Source organism: Urtica dioica, chromosome 2, assembly GCF_054948205.1.
Source record: "Urtica dioica subsp. dioica isolate 48M chromosome 2, U.dioica_male_clone48M_v1_H2, whole genome shotgun sequence".
NCBI lineage: Eukaryota > Viridiplantae > Streptophyta > Magnoliopsida > Rosales > Urticaceae > Urtica > Urtica dioica.
Genome location: NC_142757.1, coordinates 55,187,524 through 55,205,398, shown reverse-complemented (window position 1 = coordinate 55,205,398; position 17,875 = coordinate 55,187,524). Strand labels below are relative to the sequence as shown.

At 34.0% G+C, this 17,875-nt stretch overlaps 2 protein-coding genes across 2 annotated transcripts; one reads left to right on the top strand and one right to left on the bottom strand.

Moving 5' to 3' along the window:
• Window positions 1-3,335: 3,335 nt before the first annotated feature.
• LOC149405854 (UPF0481 protein At3g47200-like) lies at window positions 3,336-4,982 on the bottom strand. Its single transcript, XM_089607885.1, has one exon. The coding sequence runs from the start codon at window positions 4,980-4,982 to the stop codon at window positions 3,576-3,578; it is 1,407 nt and encodes a 468-aa protein (XP_089464011.1). The 3' UTR covers window positions 3,336-3,575.
• Window positions 4,983-14,288: 9,306 nt separating this feature from the next.
• Window positions 14,289-16,374, top strand: LOC149405853 (SNARE associated Golgi protein family). The gene is made up of 4 exons (XM_089630198.1): window positions 14,289-14,761; window positions 15,013-15,249; window positions 15,346-15,563; window positions 16,167-16,374. Exons 1-4 carry the CDS (start codon window positions 14,504-14,506, stop codon window positions 16,345-16,347), a joined length of 894 nt encoding a protein of 297 aa, XP_089486324.1. The 5' UTR covers window positions 14,289-14,503; the 3' UTR covers window positions 16,348-16,374.
• The last annotated feature ends 1,501 nt before the right edge of the window (window positions 16,375-17,875 follow it).

Genomic DNA, 17,875 nt, shown 5'->3' with positions numbered 1-17,875 from the left:
ATGTTTGCTTTGTTCTTTGTATCACCATGAACTAAGCCTCCATAGAGCTATGGTGTAGCGAGTTCTTGACGGTTATGGATTCCTAAATAGATTGATTTTATTGTTGTTGCTCTTGTCATGTTGCTTAGTTCAATTACATGTTTAATGCCTTGTATGAGATTAGCTACCTTATGCATGTTTTATGTTCAATTCTAATGCTTGAGAAAGATTAGATTGTTGTGCTTTTGTTTTGGATTACTAAAATACATTCCTAGGCTAGAGATAGCTAGGCTGTTTTAGACTCGTGTGTGTACTCTTGTTGTGAATGCTTGCCGTGCTTTTTAGGAGTTGAGATCGAGAGATAAAACTCCGGCATTGAGTTTAGGTTGCTAGATGTTCGAGAGAGATTTAGTGATACGATTAGCGTGAGTACGAGTAGTAATATATGAACAACAATAATCATGCGTAATTTCCGTGAATCCGAACCGTAGATTGAACTCGTGAAACCATAGTCCTCCGTCTTCATAATTGTAAAACCGTTCTTTAGTTTTGTTGTTTATTTTATTTACTTGCTAGATAATTTTATGACAAACCTTCTATCATTATTTTTGGGTTCTCATTCAAACTTGTGAATCTTGAATCTTCAATTTAGCTAGTCCTCGTGGGATCGACTCGTTCTTATGATTTATTACTATTGCGACCACGTGCACTTGCGTGTGCGAGAAAATTCGCAACAGTGGTTCATCTTTGATTAGATGATGTGTGCGATAGAAGTAACTGTGTATCTCGTAAATAGATTACGTAAAGAAATTTGCTCAAATTCAAATATCTTATCTTGTGCACATACCTTAGAACATTCTACTAAGAATTCAGAGAAACATCTAAAATGGCATTTTTTTTCTTTTTTTCTAAAAGCCTTTTGTTTAATTTTTTCTTGCGCGTTTTTCAGGTTGAAGGTTTTGATCTTCCAAGTACTTCACTCAACATTGGTGATACCAACATGGTTATTTCCCTAACTCTTCAATGCTATGTTTGGAACCTGGATTTTACTTAAAATAGTTGGAAAAAAAAAAATGAGTGAAAATAAAAATTCCTTATTGCGTCTGTAAGTCATACAAAAATTCGAAATCAATTAGCGAAAAAAAAAATACACATGGATTTTGATTTTTCCTCATTTTCTAAGAAAAATCAAAACCACGCTCTTTTATTTATTATTTTTTAACATCAACCTCCATAAAATACTTAGCAACCCAAACAAAACAAGAAAAATATTATGACGACTAGTGTTTTATTAGATATTTTGTGTATTGTAGATTATTATTTACATATTTCTCGATAATCGAAAACGTAATCGGATTTTATATATAAGTTGATTCGGAATTCTTAGGAAAAGACTATAACGCTTTTTTAGAAGAAGCAAATAGCATTGAACAACAAGAAGCAATCTTCAGGCTAGACAACATGAGGCTCTGCAACCTCTGTGAGCTAGAAGCATTTATATGCGAATACCTGAAGAACTACTACAAAGTAAGCGACCGAACGCTACAACCCAGGTATAGAGATCTTATATTTGATAAGATGCCACACGGTTTTGGAATAAACCTAAAGGCAAGTTTCCCAAATTCGACCTATCCCCAAACAATTGGAGGAGCCATAAGATCGATAAGGGGAAAACTTCTCATGACCTGTAAGGAAATAACGGAGAAGAAGAAGGTCGGGAAGGTTTTAAAGAAAGGATATTGTTGTGAAAAACAGGAATTCACAATAAAGGATTTTGGATGTAAAAAGCAGAAAGAAAAAAGAAGAGAACCATCCAAGAACTACTACTACAAAAAACCTTACAACAAATACGGAAATAAGAAGTACCGAAGATTCAAGAAATACTCCACAGAAAGGTACAAAAAAGATTTCAACAATTCATACAGAAAACCCCAATTCAGAAAGAAATTCTTTAGGAAAAAACCTGAATGGAAGAAAAAACCCCCATGCCCGAAAGGAAAGGGAAAGGACTGCAGGTGTTGGCTCTGTAATGAGCAAGGACACTATGCAAACGAATGCCCGGTAAGAGCGACCCGACAAAACAACCAAAACCACTGGAAAAACAAAATAAAATATCTAGAAGAATTAAGAATGCTAGATATATACCCTATAGAAGACAATCAAATAGGAGAAGAGGAAGAAATTTTCTATGTAGATTCTTCCGAATCAGAGGAGGAAACTACAGATGAAGAAATTAGGTTCAGTCAAGAATCCACGGGATCCTCTTCACAAGAAAGCGAAGAAGATGAATAGAATCCATAGTGTACATAACATCACGAACCCAAACTCGATTTACATACCAGTAGGATTCAAACACAAAGGACATAAGAAATTTCATGTGCATGCCCTCGTAGACACAGGAGCATCTTTATGCATAGCCTCAAAACACATATTCCCGGACACTAGAAGATTCGAAGAACACGATGAACATAAAGAACACGAACACGTGAGAAACATGAAGAACATGAAAGATTCAAAGGGTTGAACACTCAAAGAAGCAAAGACTCAAGACCTCAACGAAGAACACGAAAGATTCCAAGATCCGGAAACTCAAGGACTCAGAAACCCGAAGATCCGAATAACACAAACACGACGAGAAGAGAAGAACTTCACCAAACTCAACCTACGTGCGGTCATAGGGTCCGGCTCTAGATCGAACCACGGACGGTTCTTAGTGCTAATCCAAAAACGCGATTAACATATATATATATATATATATATATATATATATATATATATTAACTTTCTGATTTTAGTTTTTTTTCGAATCAATTTTTGTCTGCTGTTTTTCAAGCTCTTTTGTTCAAGGTTTCTACGAGTTTGTTTTCCCTACCTTTCTTGAATGTCGTTTACAACAGTTCCTGAATTATAATTCAGGTTAGCCCAAACTAAACATTTGTTAATTTTCTTTTCCATTGTACTTTAGTTTTTCAGTTAATCATTCTCCAAATTTGACTATTCTAGAAAAGATCTAAAACAGCCACATATTACAGCCTTTCAAACCAAATAAAACCAAAGGACACACTATAAATATAGGAGAATATGATTTTGGGAATTGATTACGTGACACACATTATTTTTTTTCCTCCTCTCTACATTGTAATTCAATTTTCAGTTAATCAAACTCCAATTTTCACTATTTTTGAATGGAATTAAGCCACTATTTGAAAAAAAAAAATTCTATTAAACATTGCAATAATCTTTCAAACCAAACAAATATAAACATGATAATTATAGGAGAATATGATTGTTTGGGAATTGATTACACCACAATACTTCAAACAAACTTTTTATTTTCCCAAAGAAAATGAAAACCACTTCTTTTCTCTAGCTTACACGCCAATAATAATCTCGACAACACAACTTAAAAACAAACCTTCTTATCCAAAGAAATGAAACAACCTTCTTTTTCAAATTTTTTTTTTTTTTTAATAAGATGAGAAAATGAGACCAAATTGCAAATTAACACAGACTCACGATAATAATTATAAATAAATAAAAAAAGAAGAGGAAAACACAAACTCATGTATGACTTCTTGGTGGTTTGGATGATTTGACTATTTGCCATTTTGAGGTGGAAACATAGCGTAATAAGCGGAGACACCGCCGAAAAGGAGCACGAGCGCCCCAACGATCAAGGCCAACACTTTCCACGGGCTGCTGAAGTAGTCTTGGTAGAACTGGGCCCACCACCGCGCCAACTTGCTCTCATAGTGCTTCTGTATCTGTGCTTGCAAATACTCGTAGACGTCGCTGGGGACCACCAGGCTCGAGCCAATCTCGTTGAAGAGCCTGGCCACGTCCTCGTCGCTGCCGAGGCGGTTGCGCAGCACGTTGGTCTCCCTCAGGTCGCGCACGTCCTGCTCTGTGTCCACAAGCGAGTCAATGAGCCACAGGTACGAGCTCACCCCGAAACCGCACTCTTCATTGCCGGGGCACATCTCGTACGCCACCAAATTCATCAGCCTCCTCACCGTCGATCTGTCCACAGTCAGCGGCGGCAGCCTCAGCGTCGCGTTGAAGAAACAAGACCCGGAGAACGAAACGTTGGATAATGTTGAGGTCTTGCTGGACTTGACCTTGATCCCCGCGGTTTTCAGGTCTTGCATGTTCCGAAAGGATCTCCGATCTCCCAATAACATTCTGCGCCTGCGGATGCTAGTGCTGAGCGGATGCAAAAGCTGTGTTCGGAAAAGGTCAAGGAGGTGGAGAGGTTTCTCCTTTTCCAGAAAGTCACGTCGGACTCTAATAAGCTGAATTTTCGGCGACACCACGTTGTTAGCCATGAAGCTGAAGATGCTTCTCTCCAACTCCTCTTTTTTGGCGCTGCAGTTTATGAGAATGTTGAGGAGGTGCCACGGAAGTTGATTCTCGAGAAGGAACAGGTCTTGCTCCATAGAATTCAGGAGCCCACTCCTCCTCATCCAAGACATGTCGAAGATGAACTGCAAAACAAAGCAAGCGTCAAGAAACAATAGACTCAGCAGTTCATCGTCATCGAATGGCTCGACCACGCTCTCTTCGTAGCATTCCTTGATCGCCTCCAACTCAGCTTCGACAAAGCCGAGCACTTCCTCCTTTTGGAAGGTCGGGCTTTTTTTGGAAATTTCCACGAATCTCTTGGCGAGTCGGAGCTTGAGGTCTCTCTTGGCGAGCTTTTCGTTGCGAGCGTGGATGGGACCGATTGAGATCTCCCTCGGCGTGTAATACTGCTCTCTTCGTTGCGAGCGTGAATCAAGCTTTATGCTATTCGGAACGTTCTGGATCTTGACACGTACTTTTGATGATTTGTCCTCTTCGTAAGCTTCGACTGGGTCCGCTATGGAAGCTCCGAATTCTATTGGCCATGTGTATTTTTGTTTCTCCAAGTCATCAAGTAGCAGCTCTGTTTTACTCTTGTTTGATGCGTGACCATTTTCGGCTGTTGTTTCCGTTTGGTCGTGTGTTGTTTCTTCTCTGGCCATGATCAAAACAAGAGGAAGAAAATGTACAACAGTCTGTTTATATAGACGTAGATTTATTGAGAACTTGCTTCGTCTTTTTTACTTGTAGTAACAATAATCAAATAATAGAGTAGAGATGCATCTCCTTGTGCTCAAATATATATTTGGTCTTAAAGCAAAAAAAATAAATAAATAAATAACGCACAAACAGTTTTTCTAATAATTTTTTGGTTCACTGTGTGATCTTCACTCTTTGGCTTTTGCTCGACACATATTTTTTTTTGTCCAATTTGTTATGGCAAGAAGTTCGGACTCGGAATCGTGAGGCTTGAAGAGATAAAAGGTAAAGAGGATGTCAAGGTTAAGGCTTTAAAGCCACATTGTCACCCTAACGAGTGGGATCACAAATACACTGATCTTGCTTTGAAAGGAATAATTTTTGGACTTTTTTTATTTTTATATAAATTCTTTTCTTGAGGTGGTGGTGTTGGTCTCAGCCAAAAAGAAAAGCCTGCTGAGATTAAATCAGAAAACATATTCCCTGTATTATGTGGTGCAATATTCTCTCTCTCTTTCTCGTACGTGTTTCATGTTGTTGTTAGGAAACTATCAAATGTAATTACCTTCATTTGCCATTAATTGAAATGTGGCTGCCATTTCTATAATTTCTAGAAATGTCCCTCTTTAGATTACTATTAATAGCATGTTTATACCTTAAAAATATATGTGAAACATAACCTATTTTATGATTTTTGGTTAACTTTATCAGCAAAAATAAAATAATCGAAACGCCCATAATACCTTTGAATTTATTCTTTACTTGGGTGGTGGTGGTGGCCTCAGCCCAAAAAATAAATAAGAAATAAAATCTACTGCTTGTACAATGTGCTCACTCTTCATTTTGGCTTTCGTTTCCTTCCTAGAATGTCGTTTACAAACAATTCATAAAGTTATAGTTCAGGTCAGCAGCCTAAACTAAACATTGATATCGAAACTAATTAATGAAATGAATTATCGTGTCTTGCTACTTTGGACTTCACTTGGTACATTCAAATTGAAGATTTTTTTTTCTTTACATAAATAAAATTATATATATATATATATATATATATATATATATATATATATATATTATTTTCGATGTACAAGTTCAGAGAGTAGGCATGAAAACCCTTAAAAAAAAGAGTAGGCATGAAAATAATTTTTATGGACAACAATATACGGACTTTAATAGGAAAAGATAAACATGAGATTTGAAATGAAAGTATTGGATATAGAATGAGAAAGAAGAAAAATGGGATAGCATCGCGTGATGGCAAAAACAAAAACATGGGAACAAAAGAGAAGCAACAAAAGTAAATAGGGAAACGGCAAAAGGATGTTGTAAGGACACGTGAGGGTAGCGGGTTAAAAATATTGGACATGTTACCCGTTTACCCGGTTTAAAAAAATGGTAGCGGGTCGGGTAGACCCGCTTACCCGCTTACAAAATAAAAATCCATCAACTATGTAAAGTTTAAAAATAATAAAATTTAAGTGAAAAATATAAAAATGCTACTACAATATAAAGAACATTAAAATTTAAATAAATAAAAAATACAAAAAAAGTCTTCATTGCAAATTGGGTCATCTAATTAGGTAAACATATAATAATTTATTATATGTTTAAATATTTAAAAGTTAACGGACCGGGTCCCGGGTAAGCGGGTACGGGATGACTATTCCGTTACCCGTACCCGGACCCGTTAAAACCTTAACGGGTATTACCATCCAAAAAGAACGGATATTACCCGACCCGATAAAATCGGATAACGGGCCGGAACGTGGGTAACGGGTCAAATTGTCATCCCTGACCACATGCACTTCAATGTTTAAATCATCATTTGAGGGCATTATTCTTTGGTGAGCCGTTGAACAACTTGTTCAATGTTAGGTCTATTCTCGGGAACCTCTTGCGTGCAACCCAAGGCATGTCTCGACTCTCCTCGAATTCTTTGCAGTAAACTGGACGCCAAATAATCTAGCGGAAATATGTAAAGTTTTCTCTAGCAACAGCCCATTAACAAGAAAAAAGCCCAAAATATCTCTCAACCAAGAAAAGTCAGCAATAAAGCGTTATTAGAGTCGAGAGGGGCAACGGCCCAAGGCCCCCTCTTAAAGAAGGCCCAATTTTAGATTTGATGTTATGCTGCTATTAGTTTATATATTAAATAAATGAAAAAAAAACGTAAGTCTGGATTGATAAAGAAACTCATGTTAATTGAAAGTTTTCTCTAGCAACAGCCTATTAACAAGAAAAAAGCCCAAAATATCTCTCAACCAAGAAAAGTCAGCAATAAAGCGTTATTATTTGGCTGATTTTAAAGTTTTTTTTTAAAGTCAGCAACAGCCCATTAACAATAAAGCGTTCTCTAGCAAAAGGAGGGCTGATTTTAAAGCTAATAATAGTTTTTTAAATGTTAAAAAATGCATTGGTATTATATTGAGAAACCAAACGTTTTCTTTACAACATTAAAGTGTTCTCCTAATTATACAGTTTCGATTCAAAATATTTTATAATACCAAATAGAAAAAAAAAAAAAAAAAAAAAAAACATTGATCAAAAGTTCAAGAGAAGAAAGAGGTCAAAAAATAGATAAAATAAAAAAAAAAAAAGATATTATCTTCTATATCCAAGTTTTATCATTCTTTACCGCTAATTATTATTAGTTTATTTCTTTACTTTCTATGTGTATTGTTATTTTTATGTTAGTTTGTTTGTGTGTCTATTTTTATTTATTTTTGTCAACATATTAGTCATTAGTGCTATATTTTTAAGTAGATTTTGTGTAATTTTGTTGCTTTTTATTTTGTAATATGACTTGTTTTTGTAATTAAATTGAGTTATCTTCTAATTTCATAGTTAATGTTTTGTTTAATGGTAAAATTTATAATATATATATATATATATATATATATTAAATACAATTATAAAAGGCATTTTTTTGCCTCTCGCCCAAGGCCCCCAAATTCGTTGAGCCGGCTCTGTCAAGACTAATATGGACAATCAATGCACATGCAAAGTATATAAATATAGTTTAAACTTTAAACGTTTTTTTTAGTTTTATGCATTTGAAACTCTCTTCACCACAACACAATTTAGTCTATAACGTATCACTGCATGACTGAATTTAATAGACTAAAAACTAGGTAAATAGTAAATTAAAACGTTTGAAATTGTTATATCGTCAACGTTTTTTAAGTCTTAGTTAAAGATGACGTGGCCTAATAAATGAAAATGATTATTTACCTAAAATTTACTTCTGTAATTATATGAAAGTAACTATTTATTTAAAATTTACGAAACGTTAACTATTTAGCAATATCAAACTGTAAATGTTGCTATTTACTTCATTGACTCTTTAATAAACTACATATTAATGTGTACAAGTACGAGCTCACACCGAAATCGCACCTGTTATTGTCGGGACACATCACCAAATTCAGCAGCTTCGACATCTCAATGTCGGCACCCTCAGCGCTGCCTCCGTGCGGAGAACGAAACATCACATTATCTCGAGCTGCTGCTTGGTTTGATCTTGATGCCCGCGGTCCTGCACGTTCCGGAAGGATCTCGAACGTTCCAGAATTTTTGGCTGAATTTATAAAATTGGACTTCTACAACGCTGCAAAACTGTTGTAGAATGCTACAAAACTGATGTAGAATGTATCACTGCATGACTGAATTTATAACCTACATATTAACCATCATTTTCATGTATTAGAAACCCTAAAAGAAAAAAAAAGCTAACCCACGTACAGCCCAATATTCCTCACCAAATAACCAAAAGAGTTTCAAGCAGGTTTTTAAGAACTGGGTCCCAGTTATGTTTATTTATGCCTGCCGTTTTCGTCGCTCCATTTTTGTGTGCCGTTTTTCAAGCAGGTTTTTATTTTTTCTGTCGTTTCCTTTATGGAATGTCGTTTACAACAGTTCATCAAGTACAATTCAGGTTTAGCCCAAACTAAACATTCATATATATTTGCTTATTTTCTCTATTGGCCTTCACGCTTCAAATCATCATTATCCATTTACCTACATTATATTATAATAAATAAATAAATAGCTTTGCAGTAAGGTACAAAATTAATCACATGGACGACTTCAATGTTTTAACAATCAACCGCCGAGCCTCGAGTCCACGAAGCCCTCGGGCCTCGCCGAGCTCGCGGCAGACCTCATCGAGCCGGTCAGCATCGCTCTATTAAGTTTATTATATGGGTGGCACATCTTTGATGCAAAACGATTTTCTAAACATCCAAACTTTTATGAATAATAGACTTATCATTCTGGAACATCATTATCTAATCATTCAATCTTTAATTAAGGTAGTGATTTTACAACATCTTTTCCACGCCTTTGAGCTAAGTTGGAGACACAATCATATTTTCACCAGTGTAATCAAGCCCTTATGTTCATCTTTTTGGTGGTTGGTTCTCTTGTTATCGACATCGTCAAGAATGTGGAATGTTGATCAAAGTATTTTTTTAATCATCCTTTTGTGACATTTCTTGCTCCTACGTATTACTCATTCTCTTCTTTATTATGGTGGGACAAAGATTGAGTTACATCGTTGCCTTCCTCTTCTTGTTGTGATAAATTTATAGATTACTGAATTGGTGTGGAATCTATAAATAATAGTCTTGTGATGGATTTTGAAAGATCATCGGTGAAATTTAGACAAACGGTTGGATTTCATGACTTGAAAGTATATATAGAGATAAATGTTAGAATGTATAAGGTGAGTAATATTGTCGAGGTTGTGGAGTTTATTCAAATTCGTAAAACCTTCAGCCTTTTGAATTGAAATTTGCGAATATCAACTCAAACTTAACCAATTATCAAGATAAAGATTTTTTTTTTCTCGTAGTAGGATAATTTAAAGCCGAGCACTCAAGGACTAATCGAACAAAACTTTTATACTTCTAAAAGGTGTTAAATTTGCTTGTAGCTCGTATTTGATAAAAATACTATTATTACTATATATTTTCTCATAGAATACATTATTTTCGTGTTATATATATATATATATATATATATACACATATATATATATACATATATATATATATATATATATATATATATTATTTAGGGCTCTATAGATAACTAGCCAATAGCAAACTTAAATTTTGTTAAATAGCCTAAATTTTGTTAATTTTACAAAATATTCATTAACTTATATTAACGAGGACCAAATGTCAAAAATACCCTTCATTAAACATTTAAGAATTAAAAATAAAAACAAGTCATTAAATAAGTTGACCATAACCATGTTTAATGATCTCTCTCTCTCTCTCTCTCTCTCTCTCTCTCTCTCTCTCTCTCTCTCTCTCTCTCTCTCTCTCCAATTTTTAGCATTCACTATGACGTTCGAAAGCTACATCGTAGTCTCCCAGTTTTATTCAAGCGCGCTGCATTTTTGCACAAATTTACCGACATTAATACAAATAAACACAAATTAACAATTATTAACTGCAAACAAACCCAACAAAAATAATTTGGGTAAATATCTCCAAATTATTCAGAGTAAACCTTGTTTTTTCTTCTTCCGAATATATATCTCGTTCTTCTTCTTCTTTGATTCTCGCATACCAAAAAATAAACTTAAAAGTTTGTCAAATACAAAAAAAAAAAAAAAAAAAAAAAAAAATTCTCAATAGCCATGAGATGATCATGTTAGGGTGATCCTTTTGTCGACGTTATTCAGCGGTGGAGGCAGAGGAAGACCACGCATGAACCACCGTAGAACACTAGCGGGTTCAGACCCATAATTTTAAGCCGGATCTGAGGCAGTCTTCTTCACCATGAAAACACCTCGGAGCGGAGAGAGAAAAACTTGTGACGGTAGTTAGATATAATAGAATGAGAGTCTTTTGTCTAAAGAGAAACAAAGAGCTTTGATTTTGTAGAGTCTATTTACCTTTTTTTTCAAAACATCTAGGGTTTGAAATTTTCTCGGAGAAGCAAATGGCCGTAATTCGTAGCCAAAGAATCAACGTTGTATATTTCCTTGGAGATATAAGCAATTGGCAATATATCCTTTGATCCGCTCGATCAAGAATGGTCTAATTAGACTACTATTCATAATTAAATGGGAAAAGCATTCAAATATCACAACTTTAATGCCGTGATATATGAATGGAAAACATATATATATTATATATATATATATATATATATATATTCAACTCTTTTATTCTACTAATGTATCAAATATTTATATATAGAGATAAAAAGGACCAAATTTATTATTATTGTTAAAAAAATATACATTTTATCAACATGGATAAAATTAGTATAGAACTTTGTGAAAACGAAAACTGAAAACTTCCATATATATCAAATTTGACTATTTTTTTAAAAAATTATTGAAATATTGGCTATTTTGAAATCTCAACGTTTCAAGTGACCTACTCCGTATAATTTTTCTATTATTTATTTTCGTAATTCTTGTATAGAAGCGGATTTATTGGAACAGTAAGTTAAAGATTTTTATACAAATATTACTGAATTCATATCATTTTATCAAAATCAACAAAACAAAATAAAATTTCACAGTTCTACTAAAATCAAGTGAGAGAATTATTTTCTTATAATTTTTTTTCGTCTTCTTATTCCATGATAAATCTGTAACAAAATTTTAAAATCACGATATACAAAATTTCGTGATCAATCTCTTACAAATCATGAATAGTATTATAGGGTTTTTTTTTTTTGTAGTTTTCACACAAATCCCAATGGAGATTGCAATTGAGTGGCACATTTTTTTTTCCTACCTACGAATTTGGAATTATGTAATTCTTCTTGAAAATTTATTGCGAGCAACTCCACCATTTAGTAAGAGCTAACTTAACGGTAACGGTCTTCAAGAATTTACCGGTATTATTATAAGTTGGCTTGCCTCTTAATCATTTCATGGTTGTCGTAGGTGTTTGATTGTGGGTACGTTTTTGCTCAAGGTTTTGTTGAAGAGCATATAGTCAAAGTTCGGCTCTATTGCAGTTTGATTGTAGTGATTTTCTCTATTTTAGTCTTTCAATTGTAATTGGTAATTCAAATTCATCTACTTTTTTTTTATTATTATTAAAAGTTGTTTCCTCTTTAGGCTATATGTTTTTTTGCTGGACTTATAAACAATAGGCACGTTAAAAGTTTCACATAGAAGTCAAAGACGACTCAAATGTTTTCAAAGATGGTTAGTTCTATGATTTAATGGTTACACCTGGTTTTAAGCAAGTAGATTTGTGTGTGTGTATATATATATATATATATATATATATATATATTAAAAAAATCTGCCTGAATTAAATAAGGGCAAAATGTAAACTTAATTCAATTAATAAGTTGTCACATGAGCAATATGACTATTTACATGAAATTTACGTAATGTTAGTTAAAATTAAATTGCTAGTGTTTTAGATGATTACGCAACCAATTATTTGTATATATATATACTAGGAATTATATATATAAATACTAAATACTAGGAGCTGTAGTTTTTTATTTTTAAAGCAAGCAAGTAGGATTTGTATGTAGCATCACTGTTATTACATCATTATCCAAATTATCAATATGTCAATTTTTATGTGAATGTATGATATACTTATAAATAAATAAAAACATATCATTATATAAATTAAAACTATAAGACAATTACTGTCATTTTAAATCAAAGAACTCCCGCAGATTATGAGTATAGCATATTATAAATACTGTCATTTCTCAGTATATTGTCGTTTTTCTTCAACCTTCGTCGGCGTTTCATTTTTTTGTATATTACGCAAAAACAAAACATTATATATCCTATTCGTTCCTGAGATAAATATTTAAATATATGACACCTAGACTAGATGGCCCAAGTTCGTTTATAAATGTAACAGAAAAAGCTCAATCTGAAATATGACTTTTTTTTTTGTTTTAATCTATTGTTGTATCTTGATTCTTGAAACGACAATCAATAATTCACTAGAACTAATTCTTTCTGTTCATGTATAACTTTTGAGATTTAACGTTAATCTTATCCGATACTTTATCAAGTTGTAAAATAATAATAACATAAGAAACCCCACCCAGACACGATAATTGCTCAATAATTGAAATATTTATTTTACTTTTTTTTTTTTTTTAAATTTTGTTCACTTGAATTAAACTCAGCCAAGTTCAACTTCAACGCGCTTACCAAAAACAGATTCTCTGGCTCCACCGACCACTTTCGCTTGCTTTTTGCCAGCTCATCTTCCACGTGTCGCATCTACATTCTTCTTATCCCACGTATTGCTTACGTGTTCACATATCTGTCGTCCGGTTATAAGTATACGTTACACAAGAATTGAAGTGAGCTCAGTGAGTCAACTCGATAGTGAAGACAGAACTGACTCGTTGCCTCGTGGGACCCACTTTGAGAGAGTGGTCCCACCACAAAAAAATGTCGTCCAATAGCCGTTAGACGACAAACGCGTTCCACAAAACACAGACTCGTTTATAACGACGTCGTTTTATGTGTTGTTTTATTCTTCTTTTTATGCTATATACGTTTGTCCAATGGTCCCTTAACTTATTGTATTGTGCTATTTACTCTTTGGCTTTTTACGTTTCAGTAATTCGACCCTTAATCTTAAAAATCATTGTCAATCGAATAATTTTATTCACCAACCCATTTAAAAATATTTCTAAAAAAATTATTAAATATAATTTATTTATATATTATCTTTTAAATAAGTTTTTTTTTTAAAAAGCATCCTTGTAAGTTATTTATTTTGTTAAAAGCTTTTGTATTTGTAGGTTAAACTATAATAACACGATTAATATCTCTGTAGACTGTAGTTGATCAAATAATATAAAATTGTTGACGAGTTTATGTAACGATAATTGTATATAGTTGGTTACATAATTAAATCGAGAAGATCTCAAATTAAATTTATTTCAATTTATAAAATAAAATATTAATTTAGTCAATTTAGATATGAGTGATATTGTTCTTAATAAAATTGAGTGGTGCTGATAAATATTCAAGTCTTCAAAATTATCACAGTTTCTTTTTTTAGACATATCAAGATTTTTTTCCACCATCTGAAACCCAAAAATGGAAATAATCTAACTTAGAAAATATCAAGTACCCATAATAACAAAATATCTTCTTACAAAATGGAGCCATTTTCCCAAAACTTCCAACAAAAAGATGGAGATTGTAAAAGTAAGGTAAGTTCAAGGACTTAATTTGCTAATATAACCTTTTTTTCTTTTCTTTTTTTATTCTCATTACTATTATATATTTCGCTAAAGCGTCACATAAGATTGTGTGCCTCTGAGAGTTTCTCTCTTCTTTTTATTATTCTTTTTCAATTCATTCATTGATAACCTCTCTCGCTCAGACCAGTCTCTCCTCATCAATACAATCCTCAGCTCCGATCGATCAAAAGCCTTCGATTCTCTCAACCTAGGGTTCCTGATTCGCGATTTCTCCGGCGAGATCGAAGGCTTTTGTTCGGGGCTTGATTAAATGACATATCACGAGGAAGACGGTCGAGACGAGGTGGTACCGGAGCTAGGGCGTAGATTCTCCGCCGGTAACGGTGATTACGTTAAGCTGGCCATTGGACCCGAGGATTCCATACTCGAGCCGGAAAAATCGCCGCCGGCGATCGTCGCCGGCGTCAATCCGTGGTGGTACTGGGCTAGACTGGTTCTGTTGATCGCTTGCGCTGGTCTCATCGCCGGAGTTTGCGTCAAATGGGTCGGTCCTTTCGTCATGGATAAGGTTCGCTTCTTTTTTTTTTTTAATCACGTTCCGAGGAAATAAATAAATTAATAACAATGAATTATCGCTCCTCTGTTCTTAAATTAGGGTTTCTCGGTTTGAGAGGAAATTGAATCCAATTAATCGCGCATTACTAATGTCGATATTATGTTTGGGGATCTGAGTGAAAACGCCCAATTTTACGGAACCGTGTGAGGGTAAAGTTTGCAGCTTTATTTACGAGTTAGGGTTTTTTTACGGTCAATTTGCAGGGGATAATTCCTCTGATAGATTGGGAAACGAAGACTTTCAGTCGCCCGGCTCTGGCGATTCTGGTTTTTGCTTCGGTGGCGATATTTCCGACCATTCTCATACCCTCTTCTCCGTCAATGTGGGTCGCCGGAATGACTTTCGGCTACGGCTTCGGGTTTCTTCTCATCATCGCCGGAGCTTCCATCGGAGTTTCTCTCCCGTACTTCATCGGCTCTCTCTTCCACCACAAAATCCAAGTGAGTGTTTTTTTTTATCCACAAATTCATCTGATTAAGATGTTTAGATTGATTCTTACTAACATGTCTTGATTTGAAATTTGATTGATTTCGTAGGGTTGGTTGGAGAAGTACCCGAAGAGAGCCTCGATTCTGAGGTCCGCCGGAGAAGGAAACTGGTTCCATCAGTTTCGGGCGGTGATGCTGATCCGAGTCTCTCCGTTCCCGTACATAATCTACAATTACTGCGCCGTAGCGACCGACGTGAAATACGTCCCCTACTTTTTCGGGTCATTGGTCGGAATGGTGCCAGAAATATTCGTTACCATATACACGTACGTTACATTTTTTTTTTTTTTATCAACCCTTTTCCTATCTCTCACTTTGCTTTCTGTTTTTTAGGCTGTTTACTGCGTTGTCATTAGGTAGTCTCTCATAATTTCATTAGACAAATTTCTATCATATCCTTGTCACCATTGGATTATAGCTTTATTTCAACGCTTTTTTTTATATATTTTTTTTGGTTCTGTGATGAGTTTGGTCGTTGCTTTTTTTTTCATCTTCTTTAGCAGTTAAAGAAGTTAAGAGTGACGTTTTAAATGCTTATGAAGCTCATTTGGTTTATCTTGTCCCTCTATTCATGCATTTCATGCGTAAAGAAAACTAACATTAGTTACTTGAAGAAACAGAACACACTCTTCACCAATGTTGTTTTCTTGTACCCCAAGAAATCTTTTTTTTTTTCTTTTTACAATAGCTTTATCTTAAAGCAATATCTTTCTCGTTCTGTGATGGGCGTTTGATTGCAATTTTGTTTTCTTTTTCTTTTCCCATTCATCTTCCATTTGATCCAACTTTCATGCATTTTCACCTATGTTGCTTTCTTATGACCAGAGAACTCTCTATTTACAATAATGCCCTTTTGTCGAATCTCGCAGCGGGATCGTAATACGAGCGATAGCCGATGCGTCGGTGGAGAGGCACGGCCTTTCGGCGCCTCAGATAATCTGCACCGGAGTTGGCTTTTTGGCTGCCGCGGCCACCACGACCTTTTTCACCGTATACGCCAAAAGGAAGCTCAAGCATATTCAGAGCGAAGACGAATTGCTCTTGCAGTAATTAAAATAAATAAAAAAAAAAAAAAAAGAGCCTCAATTGAGCTTGGTGATGATGATGAGACTCAAGAATTTGATTTGGATGAAGTTTCATTTATAAATCTGCTTCATCTATGGGGACAAGAATTGGAGTGGGGATTTGATTTTTTACTTGAATGTAAAAGATTGTATAGAGAAAAGAAAAAAGAAAAAAAAAAAAAAAACATTGGGGAAAAGAGTGACACTGAAGAGAGAGAGAGAGAGAGAGAGAGAGAGAGAGACCATGACATTGTTTTTAACATGATTATTCACACAGCTATATAATATTGTTCGTTCCTCTTGGAAGAAATAAAATTTATTTGTTTCTTCTTCAATCTCTTTGGCTGTTTAAAATGCATTCATCTCTGGAAATATAAAGGAAAGGGTTTGAGTTGACTTGGAATTGACCAGATAAAGTTTGATTGTAGTGATGAACATTTTGTGTTCTTTTTCTTTTATTGATTGATTGAAAGGGTAACGAGTAACGACACAGACAAACGATAATTTAAACTAATTATCTTGTAGTGGAAATTTTTTTGGACGGTTTAGTATTTTTTTATAATGCAAGTTTTTAGATGTTGATTGACTCTTCATGACTTATTAAATTGTTGATATACTTTTCCTTGGACAAAAGTAAAACAAATACACGCAATATTATTTTTTTGGTTTCCAGTTTTGCAAAGGAATATTTGTTCTGGTGTCATTTTTTATGATTTTTAATTTTTTTAATCCGAGTATTTTAATTGATATATATCCTAAGCGTTACTACACGTTATTCAAACAATAAGATAACATATCCAGATTCTATATCGCAACACTACCAACAGAAGGAAGCTATAATATAAAATGTATGTGCGTATATATAAATGTATGTACGTATGAATATGATTGATGAGAATAAATGTATTGGGTTAGGTGTATAAGAAAGCATAACATGAAATTTATATCCTTTAAAAGAAAACCTTGGATTGGATAATAATGTCAAAGCATAAATGACTTGTATTCGGATCTTTCTCATGTGCTATAATAGTTGTCATCCAGATCATGCTTCTTTTTTTTTTTTTTGGCTCATTCATGTTTTAACTTTGAAGTCATTTTTGTCCTTTTACAGACATTATTTACGTCTGTGTGTTGGGTTGTTTCCTTTCACTATTTTTGTTTACCTTATTGACATAATCAGTGAGCTACGGTGTATAACTTAATAGATTTTCTATTTAATAATGCTGCTTCGAGAAACTTGATTTCACCATATATATGAAACAGCACACCCAATGATTTTATGTCATATTTCTCGATTTGTTAGTTTTCCATTATATTGAGAACATGTATATGTTTACTCTCTCTAAATAATTAGTGTAAACCGGAATTTGGTAAGAAAGACATAAAATAAACTCAAATAGAGGAAATCACTAGGTTTGATTTTTTATTTCTCTAAACTGAATGTAAAATAAAATATATATAAGGTAATTAGTCCTTGATACCCCGATAAAGAAAAATGAATAAATTAAAAGAGA